The sequence below is a fragment of the Manacus vitellinus genome, unplaced genomic scaffold (genome assembly GCF_001715985.3).
Source record: "Manacus vitellinus isolate BGI_N305 unplaced genomic scaffold, ASM171598v3 scaffold_46_pilon, whole genome shotgun sequence".
Taxonomy (NCBI): Eukaryota; Metazoa; Chordata; class Aves; order Passeriformes; family Pipridae; genus Manacus; species Manacus vitellinus.
The window spans coordinates 506,913-527,350 of record NW_021940578.1 but is presented as its reverse complement, the minus strand read 5'-3'; the positions used below and the strand labels follow the sequence as shown (position 1 = coordinate 527,350).

Sequence of the window (20,438 nt, the reverse complement as noted above, 5' to 3'; positions counted from 1 at the left end):
CGGTTTGGCAGAGATGCTAAATACCCAATTCAGCTAATAAAGAGGCCTGGTAATGTCATATTACAGGGCTGGCGAGCTCCCAGCAAATATTATGGTGAGGCTTTGTTTAATTAGAGGGTTCTCAGGCAGTCGCAATTTCCTCCTCATAATGGGGAAAACAAGCTGGGTTTAAAAGTTTGGGCTGGAGGTGAACCCTGCTGAGGCCCTGGCACCCTGGGAGCCAGCTTCCCAATGGGCTTTAGCTGCTGCAGGAGCCTTGCACCCAATGCCTATGTTTTTTTTTCTTATTTTCTCATTAGTAGTTGCCACTGTTTAGTGGTCCCTCCCTGCCCCAAGTGCTGCAGGTCTCTCCCCTCTCCTTTTTCCTCTGCTGCTGCCCCAGCAGTGCCTTCACCAAGGCAGCGACACTCTGGTCCCCAGAGGGTCCCATCTGTCTCCGCTCCAGGAGGGCACAGCACCCCCAAGAGTTACTGAATCCATGGAAAGGCTTTCCCACCCTTTCCCTCCCTGTGCACCTGGGTGATGAGACACGAGCTGAGATTTTCAGTGCAAATTCTGTCATTACTGGAAATCCAGTTTCTTTCCTGATGTGAATGCAAACAGGAAGAGCACACCAAGCTGCAGGCCAGGCACAGGCACTCTGAGTTCACTGTCATTAGTGGGGAGGACTTCATTAACAAGAGGGAGCCCAGGAAACTGCCCCCACGCTTGCCCCATGTTCCAGCGGGCAGCAGCAGCACTTCCAAGGGCCCTGGCTGTAATGCCAAGCAGCTGGAACACAAAACACTTCCACTTCCTAAAGGAAAAGTTTTATCAACTTTTCTTAACATTCTTTTTCTTAAGTTCTCTAGATTTTGGGCCACAGCCCTGTGCTGCAGGGGAGCAGGCAGCACTCACCCCACGAGCACCAGCTTAGCTCGAGTCCCTGTGTTGGCGTCCCCCGAACGCCTGGCACATCATTCACCACTCAGGCTGCCTCTGCTGCGGGTACAGCACCAGCTCATTCATAAGCCTCAAGAAATATCGTTGTGTGAAAATGTAATAAAAATTATTCAGCTAATCTACTTTAATAACACAACTTCAGGGCCTCCCTGTGCCGCAGACAGTATAATCAGTTCTAAAATATGAGCTGTCATTTCCCATCAGTGCGAGGGAGGCAGAGGAACTCAGCACCCGACTTCATTGGGGCCACTGATTCACCAGCCTCGGGTGAATTAGTGAAGAGCAAGGCAGCATTTCCAGAGTGGTGGGCTGCCCTTCCCACCATCCCCATTCACAGTCCCTGCCCTGACCTCCAGGATGCTCCAAGGAATGGGGGTGACACAGAGGACCTCCAGCACTCGTCTCTACAAGACAGGGACACTGTAGATTTCCACCTCCTCCTGAAAAAAATGCTGCTGCACTCTGCCAGTTGTGCACAGCAATTTTAATGGATCAAGGATGAGTAAAAAGTATCAAAAATCCCAGAAAACCACTTCAGCGTGTACAAAACTCACTATAGAGTCCACAATACTTTAAAAATATTCCGCAGAATCAAATCTGCAAGCTCTTTAAGTTAAAAAAAGACTCCAAAGTGCCCAATATATTGTCATGTTTAACAAAAATAAAGATCCTGTGGTTGTAAAGTGCTGTAACAAACACACCCGCTCTCCCCGCTCTGTGCGGATGGAGCCGCGGGGCACCACCGGCACTCACGGCAGTGCCCGGGGATCCCAGTGACAGAGAGAGCCCTGGTTTGGCAAGGTGACTACGAGGGGACCAAGCTCATCACCCCCCATCAGACAACACGGGCACCCCCAAGGCGGCGCTGCCGGTGGGGCCACAGCTGGCGCAGGAACCAGTGCTTTGCCATGGCGGGCAGGTGGGCTCACTGGTAAAGGACCTTCACACAGAAGGTCTCCTCGTTCTTGTCCTCGTGGTCGTTGATGTGAATCAGGATCTCCTCCTCCCCCACAGCCTGGCTCGGGGCGAAGCGCAGCCCGATGGTGTAAACTTCCCCACCAGCCACCTGTGGGACAGCGGGTGGGATGTGGTGGCAGGACCTGGCCAGACCCCCTCACCTGCCCCCCCTCCCCAGGCCAGCATGGCCCTCCCGCAGTGGCACACCAGGCACCTGCCAAGCATCCCACAGTCCAGCCTGATGAGCACCGGGGGCTGGCAAGGGGGAGTTCTGGCAGCAGGACATACCTCAAAGGAGTCCTCCTTGAACTGCAGCAGGTCGGGGCGGTTGGTGCACAGGAAGTAGAGCCGGGGTGAGGGGTAGGGGTTGGTGTAGGTGATGCGCTTGTTGCAGCCTCTCCCACCTCCTGCAGGCAGCGAGATCTCAAAGGCCTGTGGGGGAGCAGGAGCCGTGGGGGAGGCAGCACAGACAGCAGGGTGGGTAGCAGGAAAAACGGGCGCTCCCCCGAGCCAACCTTGGAGAATTGCCTCCCACACACTGCCTTCCCTCCCCTCCCACACCTCACATCTGCTCTGCCAGCCGGCAGAAAGAACCCACCTTTGAGAAAAGCAGCAACAATTAATTACCAGCCCAAAGGATGAAGGGCTGGGAGAGCAGAGGAGACTGGTCAGTTCCTTCTCCAGCTCATTCATGGATGTCCACTCCCTCAGATAACTAGATGGACTCAATGACCTTTAAATGTCCCTTCCAACCCAAACTACTCTGATTCTCTAACATCCCGTGGCACCAACAGCATGTGGCAGGACACTGGGGCATCAGTGTAAACGCCAATCTGAACCTCTCTTGGTACCGAGGGGTTCAGGAAAGTATTTTTAGAAGAAACACATTAGCCAGGAAATGTAATTTTCTGTCTTTGAGGCAAGGCCTCCGCCAGCACAGCGCTAATCGAAAGCAGCATGCTACAGCTCTAATTTCACAACCGGGAATACATCCGAGCTGCTGCTCCTCAGCGTGGGGCTGCCTCCAAAACAGTCTGAAAGGCATTTTACCAGGGGCTTCGTGAAATTATTCAAGTGCCCGAGGGCTAAATGTGTGCTCAGGGTGGCAAGTGCCAAAAAAAACACAGATGGAAAGAGAGGAAGAAGCAGGAGACAGCCCCGGGTTACTGGTGGGACTGCGACCATCACCATGTTTCTCACTCGCGAGAGCCGCCGTACCTTGGAGATGAGGGGCTGCCTGCAGGACAGGCAGAGCAGCCAGGAGGACACCAGCTGGTGGTACTCCACGTCCACCAGGTTGAGGTAGATGAACTTGCTGCCAGCCCGCCGCGGCCTCACGCCGATATACAGGTCCTGGATGCCATTGGCGGGGAGCAGGAAGGCACCCTTTGGATCCACCTGCGGAACAACACCTGGAGGTACAGCCACCCACAGCCAATCACAGCCCTGCAATGTCCAGCTTGGAGCACCAACTAGACCCAACTGCTCTTAGAAAATTCATACCTTATGCCATAGCTATTGAATCCCACCCCCAGGAACACCCTGGAACTAATTCATGTCAGGAAGGACAAGTGCTGCTCGGGGACAGACAGTGCCTCCCCAGTCCAGGGGTTCCCCTACACAGGCTCCGCCTGGGGAGCCTTTGCCTTTCCTTTACAGGACGGCAATGGAGTTTTTGTGCCTTTTATTATTCACATTTGCAATCGCGGCCAAACGAATTCTAAAGGAATTGTGAGTCTTCAGACGGTCTCATTAACGCAGATAATTTGCCCTCCGGGGTTTCGCGCCGATGATCCTACACATGACAGCTCTAATCAAAAGATAATTATCGCAAACGCTTTACGGCTCTCGGTTGCTCATAATTCCGATTGGGCTGGCATTCCCTTCTCGGAGGGGATTTCTCTGGGCTGACCCAGGCCAGCCAGCCCCGAGCCTGCTGCAGGGGTTACCTCCAGCTCCTGGGGGTGGGAGGTGAAGGCCCGCACCCTCCGCGGGGCCGCGGTGCCGCGCAGCAGCAGGGAGAGGCGGGTGAGCTGCCCGGCCGTGCAGGTGACATCCAGGCGCTGCAGAGAGTGCAGGTAGAACTGCCAGATCTGGACAGGTGCTGCCAGCCAGGCGTCCCTGCGCATGGACAGACGGACAGGGCTCATCACACACCACGGGAGTCAGCATTCCCCACCCCTTTGAGGTCCCGCTACTTACGTATAAATAGCAACAAAGAACTTTTTGATCTGTGGACTTGGTCCTCCGGCTACTTTGAGGAAGATGTCCTGCGGCTCGCCAGGCCCCTGCACCAGAGCATCATCCCAGAAGTTGATACCGAGACCAGCTAACAAGGACCCCAGGGCTGTCCTCCCATTAACACAGGAACCCACCACCAACTCCCTTATGAAAGCAGATGCTTTCAGCTCCTCGTTAAACTATGTTATTAAGTTATTATACAGCTTGGCTGAGCTCTTCCCGTATTTTTAATTACAAAAGAGGATACAAATGACTATCGCATTCCAGGTCTGCATCTGTAATCAAATTTTGGCAAATTTTCCGCAAGTTTTCTAACAAGCCCTAATCCAATTACCATACTAACATATTTCCGCAACAGCAATTAGCAACTATCCCTCGTCACCATCTGCACGGACATGCCCAGGTTTATTTTTCCCTTCCACCACTCCCAGCTGCAGAGCCAGCCCAGGAGAGCGGCGCAGGGCTGGGGCACGGAGCTGCCCCACCACCCCCCAGCAGGGGCGGGCTGTGCTGCACACCCTGAGGGCACACCCTGAGGACACACCGTCCCACCACGGCGGATACCCTGAGCAGTGGGAAGGTCTATCCCAGCCCGACAAAAGGCTGCTTTTCCCCAGTGTCTGAATCATCTGGTACTTGCTCAAAAGAACAAGCGAGCACAGGTTGCTGCGCGACGCGATAAGGGGCCACGTTCAGCCTCCCCCGCCAAAACAATGCAGCTCCTTTTAATTGGGAATAAAAAGCAATTCCCGTTTCATCGCTGCCAGTGTGTCACTGCCACGGGCTGGTACTTGGGGATGCTCCGTGTTTGCACCTACGTTGGCAGCTCCCTACCAACCAAAACAACCCGCAGGAGAAGGATGCAAAGGACAGCAATGCTGAACGTACCAAGGCTTTGGTTTCACAAATGATGTCGGGGTCACTGCAACGAACAAACATCTCAGGTTGTCCCCCTGGTACCCCCACCGGTGTGCCTGCGGACCAGAACCAAGGAAACCCACCTGAGCCTTTTCTCTGCCTATGCTACTTCCATGTGCCCCACACAGCCACCCACAGAACCCCTCATGCTGGGCTACCAGCAAACCACAGGGGTGTACTGGTGTGGGGAATTGGGGATGACATCGATGGAGGAAGGTGGATGGAGAGGAAGTGAGGAGCCCGGGGCTTTGAAGGGATGAGGAAGCAGTGATGTGCTCTCTGGATGCTGCTGTGCCTCCAGGAAGGCCCCGTGAACCACAGATGCCAACCAAGAGAGAACAGACTGTGCCCCAACGGGCACACCGCAGACTCACCAGGGAGGGTGTGCCAGGGTGGCAGCCGAATGGTTTTCTTCAGGAAGGTGAGCTCCGGGTGGTAGAAGCGGAAGGTCTGGTCCACCACGTGGGGCTGTGGCTCCACCTTCACCCGCAGGAGTGCAATGGGCTTCCCCCCGCTCACCTGGAAGGAGACCTGTCCCGGGGGCCGGTGGGAGAGGGATGGGGTTCTCCAGTGATGCTGCTCCTCCCGCACAGCCCCTTGGGCGGTGTTTCACCTGGCTCCCTAACCTGGATGAGCTTAGTCCGCCCAGTCCCGCTCTTCCCAAGGGAGGGGGTGTCTGTTTTGGCACTGGTGCCCAGCCCAGATGGCCCCTGCAGGGTGCAAGAGGGGGTTGCCTCAGGATGCAGCACTGCTGTGGCTATGCAGTGCTCTCTGAGGCCATAGCACCCTCCTCTGCATCAGCAAATACAGCCAAGGGAACACTTCCTTTTGGGAACAGCTCACAACAGGGACCCTGCCAGGTGCCTACCTGTGCTGCAGTGACGGCAGGGTCTGCGGAGAAGGTCTGGTATTTGAAGGGGATGTGGACAGTCTCACTGGGACGCAGGTAGACCTGAGGCTTGAGGTCATCACGAAGATGGAACATCTCCTCCTCCACTGGCGTAACACTCTTGGTCAGCTCCTTGAAATGGCGCCACTCCCTCGGGTCCAGTATGACACTGGGAGAGCGAGCAGCAGAGGTGAGGACTGGCTGGGAACTTCATCCTGGCATCACCCCACGCACAGAGGGGTGACCCCACCTCAGCCCCCACCTGAGCTCAGGGTGGTCGACCTCGATGGTCACGGTGTGCTGGATGCTGTACGGGTTCTTCAGGGCAAATTCGAAGAACTCGGCCGTCCCCAGCACGGCGTGGACAGTGCGGGTGGCCGTGATGGCCTGGCTGAGCATCTGGTAGATGCTCTCGCCCTTGATGTGATCCCGGTAGGAGTCGATGACCTGCAGGTCCCAGGCACGCTGTTTCGGCCAGCCCTGCCAGGAGGGAGGGGACTGTAAGCCTGGAGCCACCATGGGGTCCCCAGCCCCTGTGCCCTCCTGCTGTCGACACCCTTGTTCAGCCACACCAGCACCATGTGCCGCAGCCGGTGCCAGGGGGTGGCCGTGGCCTCACTGGAGGTGCCCAGGGGGGTGTCAGGCTCACTTCTGGCCGGCGACTGCGCAGGGCGGCCTCCAGCTCACGGTCCACGTCCACCAACCTCCGCGCCCGCACCGTCCGCCCGCCTGCCAGGAGAGAGCACCACGGCACCAGTGAGGGACCCCCAGGCAGTGCAGCCCCAGGACCCCGCGATGTTGTGGGGCTGGGGAATGCCAGAGGTGGCAGCTGACCCACAGTTGGCAATGCAGGGGCAGAGACCCTGCCCACCCAAACCCACAGCAGGACAGGCCGAGCCCCATCCTGGCAGCACTCACCACCGCCAGCGTTCAGGGAGCGCCAGCTGCCAGCTGGGATGGTGACAGTGCTGTCTGGTGCAGGGACACTGTGGGAGCGGGATGGCAGCTGCCCCGAGATCTCCTCGCACGGGTGACCTGCCGTGAGCAGAGACAGGAGTGAGTGGATACCATCCATTTTCATTGTTATAAAATCTACTGCCAATTTTTATCTCCCTGCAGCTCTGTTCAGCCAAGTTACACAAGCAGGAGGGAATATCTGGAGGTCAAGGATGCCCTGAGAGCCCCACTGTGCTCCCCAAAACCTGTTCCACCACACAGCCTCCTGCCCAGCAACAGAGTGGCACCGACAGCACACACCATCCCAAGCCCCCCACTGGCTCCTGCTTTCATTTCTGTGTTCTCCCTCCCTGGGCTGCAGCACTGCCACCGGCACAGCCACGCCTGGCTGCGTGTCCCCACTCCTGTAAAGGCTGTGCCAAGCAGAGTCAGACAAAGCTCTAAACCCAGTGGGTACTTAACCAGCTTACACATCCTGTCCTCATCCTTTGGGCAGGAGCACCAAGCTTTGCCATCCTGTTTTCAACAATATTTTGAAATTTAAAAATAAAAAAGATGATGGGAAAAACACCAATCAAAGGCAGCTGCCGTCCTAGTGCAGCAGCTCTGTTTCCTCCCTCCCTCTTCTTTGGCGGGGTGCGAGTTAAACCTCTCCCTGGGTTGTGGATCTCAGATTCTCCTTCCCAGGAGCTTATCGGCCCTTTGCAGGCAAAGTATGGAAATGACGATTTAAGATATCTTATAGGGAGCTAATCTTTCCTCTGTAGATAAGATTTTAAAACCTGGAGTCACTGCACATTTATAGGACACGAAATTAAATATATAAACTAAAAACAGCCAGCAGGTTCTGGGAAGGGCGACGCCCTCGCCAGCTCGGCTCTCGCTCAGGTACAGCCCTGTGCACACTGCATGTCCCACCCAAGCCCTTGGGCCGCGTGAGCAGTGGGCTCTCACCGACGTTGGCCAGGCAGAGGTGGAGGCGGCCCCTCAGAGCCACGCGGACGCCGAGGGGCCGCAGGGCTCCGTGCCGCAGCGCCTCCCGGCCCAGCACCGGCCCCTCCGGTTCGTACTCGGTCGTGGCCACCTCCAGCTCGTGGTAGGTCCTGACGGCCGCCTGGCCCTGGCGCAGCAGGGGCTGGGGACAAGGCAAGGACAGGCAAGGTACAATGAGTTACTGGGGAGTCTGGTCCAGGGGGTCAAGGGCTCTGGGTAAGGATGCCACTGGATGTCCTGGCTCTGGGGAGGGTCTAGCCCTAAAATACTGCTGGAGTTCCAGGGAAGGGGAAGAAAGCTAATGCTTTGCCATTGCTTTGGAGAAGACAACAAATCCCACAATTAGGGCTGACACTGGACTGGGTTATACAGAGGGGTTGATGGCATCTCCATTACTGAAGACGTGAGGACAGCACAGAGGCATCACAACACAGGACCAAAGGGAGAGCCAGGCTGTTCCCTGGCCCTGTGCATGGGAAGGGGGGTCCTTCAGCATTAGCAGTCCCAGAGGCTCAAGGGCAAAGACCTTCCATCTAACCAATACCTCCAATTTAACAGCAGCGGACCCAATGTGGAGCAGGGAGTCTCCATCCCAGACGTCGATCTGGAGGCTGTGCTCGGCCAGGTACCGCAGGAACCAGCGCTGCTCTCCAGGCCGCAGGAAAGCCGGATCCACCATGTACTTCAGCTGCAAGCCCGGGGGTCCTGCAAGACACCACAGCATCACAGTCACGGCGCTTGGTGTGGTGGGAGCCGGGCGGCCCCCACGCACACCTCAGCCCGCCAGCGCTCAGTGATGTACTTCAAACACCGGATATTTTGAATGTTTTTCACAATGTGCAAACCAGCAGAGGTTTGCTATTAACAGACATCAGCCCATCCCTCAGCCTGGAGGCAAGCCCAGATCTGCCCAACTAAGAGGAGCAGCCACACAGAGATGCTAAAACCAGAGCTTACTGGTGCCGAGCGTCCCGTCCTCGTTCACCCGGACAAGGAGCTGTGCCGGCACAGCCAGCCCGGTCACCGACCCCCCTTCCGGGATGACCAGCTGCAGTCGTGGTGTGGTGACCGGTGGGAAACGGTAGAACTGGAAGGTGAGGAAGATGGTCCTTGGCCATGGCCCCTCCACACTGCCCTGGGCATCCCTTGAGGAGAGGGGTTTGGGTTAGCTTGTGGCACGGCGCTGCCACCCCATCACGAGCTCCTCGTGCATTTGGCACATGCCAAGAGACAGAAGAACAAGAGAAGATTGGCAGCATCACAAGTATTTGGACTTCTCTGAAGACAGCAGCCATACGGTTTGCCTTAACTTTCCAAAAAGCTTAGTAATTCCAGCTGTCTCCTGCCATATGCTGTGATGGAGGCACCCAGCAAAGGCAGCGTTACCTTCTCACAGCATTGCTGCCAGCCACAGAAAAAACAGAAGCAGGGCCTTATCCAGCCAAAGCCACCCCTCGGGTGCCAACTTCCCCAACTGCATTTGCATTTCTGGAGAAACCCTGCATTAATGAGTTCTGACATCACATTGTGGTTCATGGATCCAATTAAAAATAATGGATTATGACTTAAGAGTGCCTGGAAAGGACAAGAGCATCATCATAAAACCCTCTGGGATTTGCCTCCATGGTAGGTGCTAGAGGAAGAGGCACCTCTGCAAGGACTTCTCCTGCCCAAGCAGGGAAGCAGGTAGGAGGATTTGGGGAAAGGACTCTGCCCAGGAGGCCCCTGAGATCTGCCCACAGAAGGCACCACCACGAGCTGCGATCCCACCTGCCAAAAGCCAGGAACTGCAGGATTATTTCATTGCCTTGCAGAGGGTCAGCTTCTTCCAGCCGTGGGTTGAAACTGCCTAGCTCCACTGGCTCCGAGATTTCCACCGGCTCCTGGTTGCGGTCCAGGATGTCCGGAAAGCCAGCGGCGTGCAGGCGTGCCAGGGAGGCACGGGAGAGGGACACACAGGAACTGATGGAGAAACAGGGGTGAGCTGCACAGAAGTGGCTGTGGGGACCCTGGTGGGCCAGGCTGTGGGGACACAGGAGCCTGGGGAAGGGGAGCCGAGCATCACCTGCCTGCCTGCAAACCCACGGCGGCCATGGGCACCTGCAGCGGGGTGAAGGGCAGCGCCCGCAGCTGGTCACTGGCATCGGGCTCTGTGTCCGGCGAGCCAAGGTCAGCCTCCAGGTGGGTGATGCCCCCATCCTGCAGTGGGGTCTGGTCCTTGCCCCGTGGTGAGGCCATGAGCTGGGACACAGACAGCTGGAGGGAGAGTGACAAGCGTGAGCGCCTGCAGCCCCAAGACAGCCCCCCGAGGCAGCCCCCCAAGGCAAGGTGGGCCAGCAGCCCCTCCATTCTAAAGGAGCTCGGCTGCCATGTGTGCCAGCATTGCCTTTCCACCAAGAAGCAGCACAGCTTGGCCACGTGAGGGTTCGCACCTCCACTGCTGTTCCCTGCTGCTCACTCCCTGGCAAGAGGAGGGATAGCAAATGCAGCAGGAAGATCAAACTGCTTAATGTGGCCTTATGAGGAATTTCATTTCATCAAAAATATTTGTGTGCATTTATTCCTGCATTAAGATATAAAACAGCATAAAGAAGGCTCTTGGCACTCATAGCTCTCCTTAAATCCCAGCAGCTCTGCACGAACAAACCATGTGTCACTGTCAGCACGCACTGGGGACAACAGGACCCAGCAAATCTGGGCTGTCAAAAACCAGAGCTGCCCTCACCAACGCAGTTGGGGCATGAAAAGAGCTCAGGGAACCTCCCCCCACATTTCACAGGCAGGATCTGTTTTGCTGCCTGGAAGAGGTGGATTTGAGGACACTCAGTGCCCTCTTGGCCGCAGCAGACAGGAAAACAGGCAGAGGATGCATGGGGGCCATCCCTTGGGAATGCCACTACCCAGCACCCACGTCTGCTGGTGCCTGTGGCACTTACCCCTGGTCCCCGTGGGGAGGCCGACACTCGCCGTGGGGCTGGCACTCCTGTGGAGAGGGACAGGAGAGAGGCTGCAGAGCCATCACCCCCAGGCACCCACCCCCACTGAACCCCCCCATCCTCCCAGCCAGCCCTTTTCAATTTTGGGGGTGAAGGCAGTGCAGCAAAGCTGCTTACCATTGCTGAACTGCTTCTTTTGACTTATTTATCCAACAAGACTGATGCCTGAGGGTTAACATAGCACATCTCCAGATCCATCCGTTATTTTGCTGGGAATCAGGTTAACTGTGCTGCAAACAGCAGCTCCTCCATCCTCCGGCAGTGCCGCGGTGCCCAACGGCCACACGGTGCTGCCCAAGTGGGATGCTTAATGAGACGTGAAAGTTTTAGGATACTTAAGGTTTTCGTTGCATCTCTGTTATTTCTTGTCACTCCCTTCATCTGCTCATGCATTTGTGCCCCGAAACAGTGGGAGCTTTATTGTGTTTATATTTGGCTGCTCACTGGCGCCGGCACAGCTGAGCTCGAGGAGCCGCAGGTCCTTCGCAGCAGAGCAGGGGCACAGATGTTCCATCTCTGCATCCACGTGATGCTGAGACCTTATTTTGCTTTCTCCACCACGTATATCCCAGCTATTCCATGCTGGCTGCTGTGCAAAGGAAACCACCCCATCCCTCTCATGCCTAAAACACTGTTTCTTTTCAGTTGGGAAGGCTTTGGTCTGCACTAAGGAGAGGATGGATGGATCCATCAGCACCACCAGCAGCTGAGGCGGTAGAAGAAGCCCTTGACCTCCCCTGGGCCAGCCCAGCAGCATGTTTCCCAATGGAACTCTACAAAAAAGTGAACTCAATAGTCTTTTCAGAAGCTTGGGGTACTGGCTGAATGGGCACAGCTCCAGGACCACCACTGCACTTCCCAGGCTCTCCCTGGTACCACAAGCCTTCTGGAGACAGGGAAATACCATGCAGCTCATCCCTGAAAATTGCCCTGCTGAGGGTCTCTCCTTGCCAGGCACAGCCTGTGCCCCAGTCCACTCCCCCAGGCTGGAGCACCCCACACCAGTACTGGGCTGGAAGCCTACCATCAGCACATGCTCCCCTCTCCCCTCACCACACCACAACTCCACCAACATATCAGCCACCTCCAGCTGAAAGGCACCAGGAAAACCTTCCAAGCAGCATCAGGAAGGTACCAGCCATGACGCAGCCCATGCTAAAGGGACGCAAACCCTGTGACATCATCAGACTCCTTCATCTATTCCCAAAAGACTTCCTCTCCAAAGTTCCCCCCAGCGGTGATCCTGGTTCCTTGCCGTCAGAAAGACAGGATTTGTCACAGCAAAGCCATGGTGCCACTGCCATCTCGTGGAAGGCACCACAGCATCAGAGCTGGCATGGAACAGGTACCTGCTGCAGTGGGCATCACCCAGCCCACAGGCTGGCACCAGAGAGCTGAGGGAGTTGTAACACTTAAATGCTGCCAGGTGTCTGGAGCATCACCCCGAGACATATCTACAACTCCAGCAAGAATGGCACTGCAGAGGAAAGGGGAGTTTGCCTCCACCAATCACAAAAGGAGGATGAGAGGAAAACAAGCCGGACAGGATCTCCAGGAGCCTAGTGCACGGACACAACCTCGTGGCCAAACCCACTGCAATTTTCCTTCCAACTCCAATAGAGCAGATGGGTGCTGGAACCTCGACCACCAGCAGCCCAAACTACAGGCAAGATGTATCCGAGCACCCAGGCAGATGCTGCCTGCTCTTCCCCAGCCAGGCACCAGCACATCCCGCACACACCCATCAAACCCAGCCTGCTGTCACACCTCCTCAGCAGCAGCACAACAAGATTATTATTCTTTTCCTCAGCCTTTACTGAGATCTCTCCTGTCCCCACATCTGGAAGGACTCACAGTCCAGAGAGAGAAGCAGCAGTACTGGCAGCAAGAATGTGTTGCTGGTGTGGCCACTGTCCCCATTGCCATCAGGATGACCTGGAATGGGAGCGAGCTGGGGCAGTGCTAGCAGTCCCTGGGGATTCTGCACGTGGTTCAGCAATACTATCACAGGGGAATTTTGCAAGTTAAAAAGTCAGAGCTGAATTCAACTCGACAGAAACTTGGTTCACTCCAGTAATTCATAACTAGCTTACTGAAACTCGCTGAAGTCGTGTTTTCTCTCCCAAGCAGACACCAGTGCCACACTCTATATTTTAAATGTCAGCAAGCTGGAAAACACTCACTCAGCGATGGCGTAGGAGGCTGCTCCGACTCGTCCCTGTCTTTACATAGGATCTCTGCAGCAGTTACAAGATGTTCTTCCGAATCAGTAGAAACATGGAATTGGACAGTCCCAGACTCCACGTGCTTCCCCTGAAATTGGAAACGAAATGCTTTCAGACAGCACGTTACGTGCAGCCTCCCTCATGCCTCCGACAGCGGCTCCCTCACCCAGCAGCGCAAGGCAGAGCTGCCAGGGGCCAGCAAGCCCTTACCTGCCGGGAGCTCCTGCTGCTTGCTGGCGTCCGGTAGACCAAGGCTTGGCAGGGGCCACGGCGGGCACCGCCACGCAGGGGCAGGACCACCTCTGTGTCACCGGTGCCCGGGTCGGGGCTCCAGACAGCCCAGCGCACCGAGCGCATGTCGGCCGCCTCGCCGCGGGCACCGCCGGGCACGGCCTGGGGGACAGGGAGCACCGTGAGTGCCAAGGAGACCCACCTCGCCACCAGGACCAGGGAATGGGTGCTGCCAGACAGACACTGACTCTTGTCTCCCACCACACCTCCCCACACCTGGCTCTGGTGTCACAGAAGCCACTGCCCTTCATCCCGTTCTGGAGACGTTTCACTTTCCAGCACCTGATCTCTCTGTAACCCCTTGTTCAAGCAGCAGCATGAAGGGACACGTGTTTGACCCCCATCCCTAGCAGAGGGGAAAGGCTTCCACTTACCTAGTACATCCACAGCCTCCCTCAAATCAAAGGAGAGGCACAGAAGCAAGAGAGGTCTCTTCCAGCACCCACCATCCCCCTCACAGCTAATTATGGCATGGAGGACAAGGACAAGGTGATCAGCTCCACAAGCGGCTTTGGGATTAACTGCTCTGCTGCAGGGCTGTGCCACAGGAACTTGCTCTGCCACTGTCCCAGCCAGCACTCCCAGCACAGCCAGATGGACCTGCCTCTGGAGCCCCAAGCCTCTGTGGGACACTGGGCTTCCACCTTCCAACGGAGCTGGACTCAACAAAATTTCCAGCTGCAAGGCTCAGTACAAATCCCTCTGGTCTGGCACACACATCCCACTTTATAAATACCCGTTTCCCCCACTTTGGATCTGGACAGCTCTAACAAGAGACGTTTGCTGCGTTTTCAACAAATATCTTGGCAGGATGATTAAAGCCTCCTAACAAGCACCGGGTCATCAATTCAGCCAGCCAGCAGCCAATGGCTCCAACAGCACAGGGTCTCTGGAGAGAACACACAGCGCTCACTGAGCTGGGTTTAACCTGCAGAAAGGTTAAACTGAAATGCAAGTAAACAATCAGTAAGTAGGTGAGAGTGTATTGACTGCAGAGACCAAGCTCAGAGACTTCTCCTGGTTTTATGGTCTGAGAACATCAGGCTGGAGCACCTGGAAAAACCTCAGCATTCAAGGGGGGGAAAAAAAAAAAGAAAAAAAATGTGGGAGGGGTTAACCTCTTTTCAGCATAAATGCTAAATTCTAAAGAAAATCCTTTTTTATATTAAAAAAACCCTGAAATTTTCCAAATTAGCTTGCCAGAACTATAGGACTGCTGCAGGCCACATTCCTCCATCTACACGGTGGAGAAATGCAACCCATGTAATTAAAATGATTCAATAAGCCCGTTTGCAGGGTATTTCATCCAGTACTGCAGAAAAGACCCAGACACTTTGTGCTGCCCTTCGTTAGGCAGCACAGCCATGCAACGAGGAGCTGCCATGACCTGGAGGAGCAGGATGGCAAAATGGGCAGAGGAAGGAGTTCCTGAGCAGGGCTCACTCCTCCAGCAGGATCTCTGCTCTTCCACAGAGGATGGAGACGAGGCACACGCACACTTGGCCCTACCTTCCCACCAGCTCTCCCTGCGCTGCACAGGACGTATTCCAGCTGGAAGCAGACCCTGAATGCCGGGTGAGGGACCATTTCACTCAGGTGGATGCGGCTTCTCAGCACCAGGGCTTGACCTGCATTCCTGTGCAGGACAGAGAAGTGGCTGTGGCAGCATCCAACGCAGGAGAGCAGCAGCACCAGCAGCAGAGGGCTGTCCCTTTACCTGGCTCTGGAGCCGGACACCCCTCGGCAGCCGCCTGGCACCACCTCTGTCTCTGGCACCAGCACCGCAACCTGCGGCACCCGCACAAAGCGCAGGCCGTTGTGGACACCGACGTGCAGCCGCCGCTCCCGGATGGCCACCTCGTCACCGTCGGGCACGGCGTTAGCCTGGGACAGGAAAGCTGTCACAGCTCGGGCAGTGGCACGGGATGGCAGTGTCACCCCTGCGCTGCCCACAGCCAGGAAAGCTCAGGCGATCCTTCAGAAGCTCAAACAACAGGACCCACACCCCCAGCAGCTGATGGATATTAAAGTCTTTCATCTTTATGGCAAAGCTGGTGCAAACCTGGCAAACAAAGGACCTGGCCAGTGGCTGCCACTCCAGAAACACACTCGATACTGCATCTTGTCTCTGCATTTCCCACAGCAGAGCAAACCCAAATTCTGCTTAGGAGTGTTTGGATGTTCAACACAAAGCCTGTGTAGAGAACCCATGTGCTAATCCAGCAGGGAAGCAAGCTAAAGGCTTCCACAGCAAAAAAAATTGGAGACTCCAAGGGAAACAAATGTACAAGTACCATTTATCAGACTCTTTCCACCCCACCCATAAAAAAGGCACTGGCATTACTGCTCTGCACTGTGCCTTCGCCTGACCTGACGGCATTGGCAGCACCTAGAAACATGGAATCATGGAATAGTTTGGGTTGGATGGGACCTTAAAGATCATCTGGTTCCAACCCCCTGCCATGGGCAGGGGCACCTTCCACTATCCCAGGTTGCTCCAAGCTTTGTTCAACCTGGCCTTGGACACTTCCAGGGATGGGGCAGCCACAGCTTCTCTGGGCAACCTGTGCCAGGGCCTCACCCCCCTCACAGTACATTACTTACCTGAAGTAAGCGATCACTGTTCAGGAAGTCCAGCAGTTCCTCCTCAAATTCCTCCAGGGAAGGGTACAGCCGGACAGACAACTGCTCCAGGTAGCAGGTGACCGCCTTCATCAGCCGGGGCTTCTGGAAGCAGTCACCTGAAAGACAAAGTGGTGGCCACAGGTTTCCTAAGCAAACAGAAAGCCACCACCGCTGTGCTGCGGTGCCCTGTGGTGCCACAGTGGTGGCTCTGCCCACTCAGCTGCTTTGGAGACCTCACTCAGCTTCACCAGCAACAGTTACAATCCCAAAGCCATCAGCAGTGGGTTTTCCAGGCAGGAAGCTGAAGAATAATTCAGCTGCAGAACTGTGAGGAATTTTTACCCTCTGAATCTTCATCTCACACATTTTAATTGCAGCAACTCAAAGGGCAACGTGCCACAGGGAGAGATTAACGAGGGCTGAGCACGCAAGAGCTCATCCCCTAAACCTGACAGACCCCAGCGATTCTGAACCTACCACCAAGGAGTTTAAACAAGCTGCAAGGCCTGTTCCTAAGACTCTGCTGAATGACTGTAATTAAACCAACCAGCACTTATCCCTGGCAGCAGCTTCCCAAGAGCGAAGCAATTAACGGGCAGGGAACAGACTGAGCCATTTTGACGCCTTCCAGGCTGAGCTCTGAGTGTGAGGGCTGTGGCCCCACACAGGGGAGATGCCCTTGCCAGGAGGCAGCACTGCAGAGAGTCCAACGGTGCCCCCAGAAATCCCATCCCAGCACCCTGCCTGCCCTGCCCGCAGCCTCCTGGGGATCCTCTGCCTTCAGCAGGAGCAGTGCAGGCAGAGGGAAAGGGAAGGAGCCTTTACTCGTGTCTCCACATGCTGGCAGCAAGCCAGGAACCGTCTGCAGCCCAGATACCAGCAGGTTTTCAGGAAGGAGGTGAAATATTGTCTCCAGGGGCTGGTGGTGCTTCAGGGCATACTGCAGGTGGCTCTTCTCCATCACCATCAGGTATTTGTTCTCTGAAGAAAAGAAAAAGACCCAAAATGACCAAAACTGGGGAGACAGCTTCACAGAGCCAGTGTTGAAGGAATCATTATCTATGAACACATGTGCCAGGAGCAAAGGAAGACCTGGGTTTGCCCAGTCAGGCTGTTCCCAGCTGGCAGTAAGGCATGTCCACTGAGCACTACCATGACACGGATCACATCTCACATCAACCACACGTGCACGACACACATTTGGGTAAGAGAAGCCACCAAGAAGGGACCAAGATGCCATGTGTGGCTGCTACTTACTTTCTGCAGGGTCCTGGAAGTGTGGGTGCAGCAGGGCCCGGGGCGTGCCATGGTACAGCTTCAGCCTGAAAGCAGAGAGCACACATGCAGAGGTCAGTAAATCCATGCTGAGGCACATCTCCATCCTCCATTACATCTCCATCATCCATAAGGCCCCTGCTCAGCCCCCACCCACTCTGCAAAAGCCCTGTCCTTTAAAGAAGGGACAGACATTCCTCCCAAATCCATTGCTGCTTCCCCAGAGTGAAGAATTCCAGGTTTCTAAATGCTGGTTTTGTCTCTGCAGCCCCAGGACCACCCTTTCTTCCCCCAGAGCAGCCATGCACACGGTCACCCCAATTCCTAGTGTGTCCTGCCATTCAGCAGCAGGGGAACCTACGCTCTGTCCTCAGTGGCTGGGTCTGTCGCCTCAGATCCGCTGCGGAAGAGGGGGATGATTCCAAAGCCACAGGAAAGGTGCTGAGAGCCCTCATCCCCTTTCTTGGCCTTCACTACCACTTCCACGACAGCAACGATGCCAGGGTGGTTCAAGGAGGTGTGGAAGTAAACAGTCTGGGATGGGAAAGAAAAGAATTGGGATATTCCAGAGCTGGCAGCAGCAGCTGCAGGCAGAGCAATGCCTGTTGCACTGGGACAGCCACTGGCACAAGCAGAACATCCACTAAAACTTCCAGACAGATGATCTCAGACACTACTAAGAAATCTCAACTCCTTAAATCTCAAACATTGTTATTCCTTTTTTTTAAAAACTTTTTTTGTTGTCATCACCCATTTTCTACGGTAACTCACAGGCTGCAGACCCCAAACAAGCAGGGCTTTGATGCACTCTGGCCCTACAGCATTAGAGCCAGTCAAAGGAGCTGGAAACCCTCCTGCAGTGGGGAGGGAGATGGGGGTGGCCTGGACCTGAAGGCAGGATGGGACGGGACACAGGTCACCTCTCCAGACAGGATTTAAAGCTAGATTAATCTTTCTATTAAAAACTCATTACTGCACTGTTTGAGAGAAAATATTCACTGCGATCACAGGCTGTCAGGAAGGGATAACAGAGAGAGACATTCCCACATCAACCCCAGGACATAAATCGTTATTCCATTAGCCTTTATTGCAAGGTGCTCCTTTAACAACCTGACCCCTGGTTGAGAAGCAAGGCTCGCTCTGCAAAGGCACAGGGAGCCTTACAGCGGGTCCCATGTGCCACTGAACACACACAGCGGTTTGTGACAGGGCGTTCCTCTCCCCTAAACCCTGAGGACAAAACCCACCACACCTGCAGACCCTGATCCCTGCCCTCCTGCCATCCTGCTCTGGCAAGGCTGGTGAGCGTGCAGGCAGCACCTCCACCTGAACTCCTCACAACACTGACCTGCTGATTACCATGAGTTGAAAGATCCCACCCCTGTGCCAGACTCCAAGCCCTGCAGCTGCAGGGACAGGCAACGCAATTCAGCCACCACAGAGAGGCTGTGACACAGTCCCCCAACACCCCAAAACTCCTGCCAGCTTCTCCCAACCACACGGCAAACACCCAGGAAGCCTGCAGACAGAGGGAATGTGTTTGGAAAGGCAGCTCCTCCCAGCATCCAGCTTTCTCCACAGCACTCTCTGCCCTAGTTTTAATCCATTCCTCTTCAAAACAAGCCGGGGTGGGACAGTACTGAAACACTTGGGAAAGAAATGCACACATCAACACCCCTCAATGCTGCTGACAATGTAAATGAAGGCAGAGCACAGCACCAAGCTGTGCTTCACTTCACCTGCAATGCTGAGGAGTGGAAACAGGAGTGATGAATTGGAAAACGTGACATCTTGGCTATGGGTCATGCCATGGGGCAACAGGATCTCCCTGGTAAGGGGCACCTTGGTTTGCTCAGCTTTGGAAGAGTTTAGTTCCCAGATAGAGGAAAGTGGTGTGCTGGAGGGTGGGCAGCTGCTCATTCCCCTCCTTCCCACTTGTGGGGAAACACTGCTCTCTGCTGCCGGCTCTGAACACAGCAGATGGCACATGGTGGCACATTGCTGCTCCCATGGTGGGACCAGCCACAGGAGTAACCCAGCACCCCAATTTCCCCATCCCAATAAACCATGCATAAAGCTTAGTAACCAAGCAGTGTCTGGGGCGCACCCTGGGCAAAGGGTCGGGAAGCGTCAGGAGGGAAAAGCAGCCTACCTCGCTGAAGGTTGCCCTGGACGAGCGCGGCGGGGCAGCGTGGGCAGCCTGCCAGCTGCTCCTCCATGTCCTCCCAAAGAAGTGGTGGTAGGTGGCATCGAAAAGGGACAGGCGCAGCTGGTACTCGGCTCCCTGCAAGGCACGAGGCACCGGCACTGGGGACACTCACGGACACGCCAGCTCTGCACCCCCAGAGCTCAGAACACTCTTAGGTGAGAGAGGACAAATAATTCCCATTTTCTAAGGGATGCCCAATTCGGGCACATGGCCACTAACACCTTCAGGCATTGCTGCAGAACCTGCCTGAAAGCGAGAGACTAATGGGGCAAAGGAAAAGTGGGAAAGCTGAATGTTAAGCACAGAATAAAGGGGTAGAAAATGTTCAAGTGCTACATGGAGATTTTTAATTTAAATATACTTTGTTAACAAAAAATAAATGAAAAATTAATTAAAGGCTAACTCAGATTTGCAGGTGAGGAGGCATGGGATTGAAATACAGCTGTGATTTGTGTTTCTAGGAGATTTTCAGTTAGTTACCCCTAAAAACACCTTGTTTTGAAAGCCCCCACCCCTGGGAGGTCTGGCCTGCACACACAGCCAGGAATGCTGAAAAGGGCTTAGAAAAAACACAGTGATGGAACAAGGGGAAGGGGTTTAAACTGAAAGAGGAGAGGGAAATTCTTCTCTGTGAGGGTGGTCAGGCCCTGGCACAGGTTGCTCAGAGAAGCTGTGGCTTTCCCGTCTGTCCAGATTGGATGGGGCTTGGAGCAACCTAGTCTAGTGGAAGGCGTCCCTGCCCACGACACGGAGGTGGAAGGAGATGATCCTTAATGCCCCTTCCAATCCAAACCATTCCATAATTTTGTGAATTGTGGAACTGGGCAGAAGCCACGGGGTCAGCAAGACACTGCCAGGGTCCTCCCGCAGGGCCGAGCTCCCCTACCTGGGCGAGGGCAGCGCCGTGCAGGTACTTGAGC

The 20,438-nt window shown here is 55.2% G+C and overlaps 1 protein-coding gene across 1 annotated transcript in view; it reads right to left on the bottom strand.

Moving 5' to 3' along the window:
• Nucleotides 1–1,355: 1,355 nt before the first annotated feature.
• NPHP4 (nephrocystin 4) overlaps nt 1,356–20,438 on the bottom strand; it is a 21,471-nt gene continuing 2,388 nt past the window's right edge. Inside the window, exons 2-28 of the mRNA XM_029962367.1 lie at nt 19,462–19,593; nt 17,671–17,843; nt 17,292–17,356; nt 16,860–17,015; nt 16,014–16,150; nt 15,127–15,293; nt 14,919–15,045; nt 13,329–13,511; nt 13,077–13,206; nt 10,834–10,880; nt 9,963–10,153; nt 9,668–9,859; nt 8,855–9,042; nt 8,442–8,602; nt 7,859–8,039; nt 6,866–6,982; nt 6,567–6,676; nt 6,210–6,427; nt 5,927–6,116; nt 5,685–5,768; nt 5,433–5,589; nt 5,029–5,114; nt 4,102–4,187; nt 3,849–4,020; nt 3,118–3,297; nt 2,188–2,331; nt 1,356–2,008 (exon numbers count right to left, since the gene is read on the bottom strand). Of these exons, the coding sequence (XP_029818227.1) occupies nt 1,868–2,008; nt 2,188–2,331; nt 3,118–3,297; nt 3,849–4,020; nt 4,102–4,187; nt 5,029–5,114; nt 5,433–5,589; nt 5,685–5,768; nt 5,927–6,116; nt 6,210–6,427; nt 6,567–6,676; nt 6,866–6,982; nt 7,859–8,039; nt 8,442–8,602; nt 8,855–9,042; nt 9,668–9,859; nt 9,963–10,153; nt 10,834–10,880; nt 13,077–13,206; nt 13,329–13,511; nt 14,919–15,045; nt 15,127–15,293; nt 16,014–16,150; nt 16,860–17,015; nt 17,292–17,356; nt 17,671–17,843; nt 19,462–19,593 (3,915 nt within the window). The 3' untranslated portion in view covers nt 1,356–1,867. The remainder of the gene's footprint in view (nt 2,009–2,187; nt 2,332–3,117; nt 3,298–3,848; nt 4,021–4,101; nt 4,188–5,028; nt 5,115–5,432; nt 5,590–5,684; nt 5,769–5,926; nt 6,117–6,209; nt 6,428–6,566; nt 6,677–6,865; nt 6,983–7,858; nt 8,040–8,441; nt 8,603–8,854; nt 9,043–9,667; nt 9,860–9,962; nt 10,154–10,833; nt 10,881–13,076; nt 13,207–13,328; nt 13,512–14,918; nt 15,046–15,126; nt 15,294–16,013; nt 16,151–16,859; nt 17,016–17,291; nt 17,357–17,670; nt 17,844–19,461; nt 19,594–20,438) is intronic.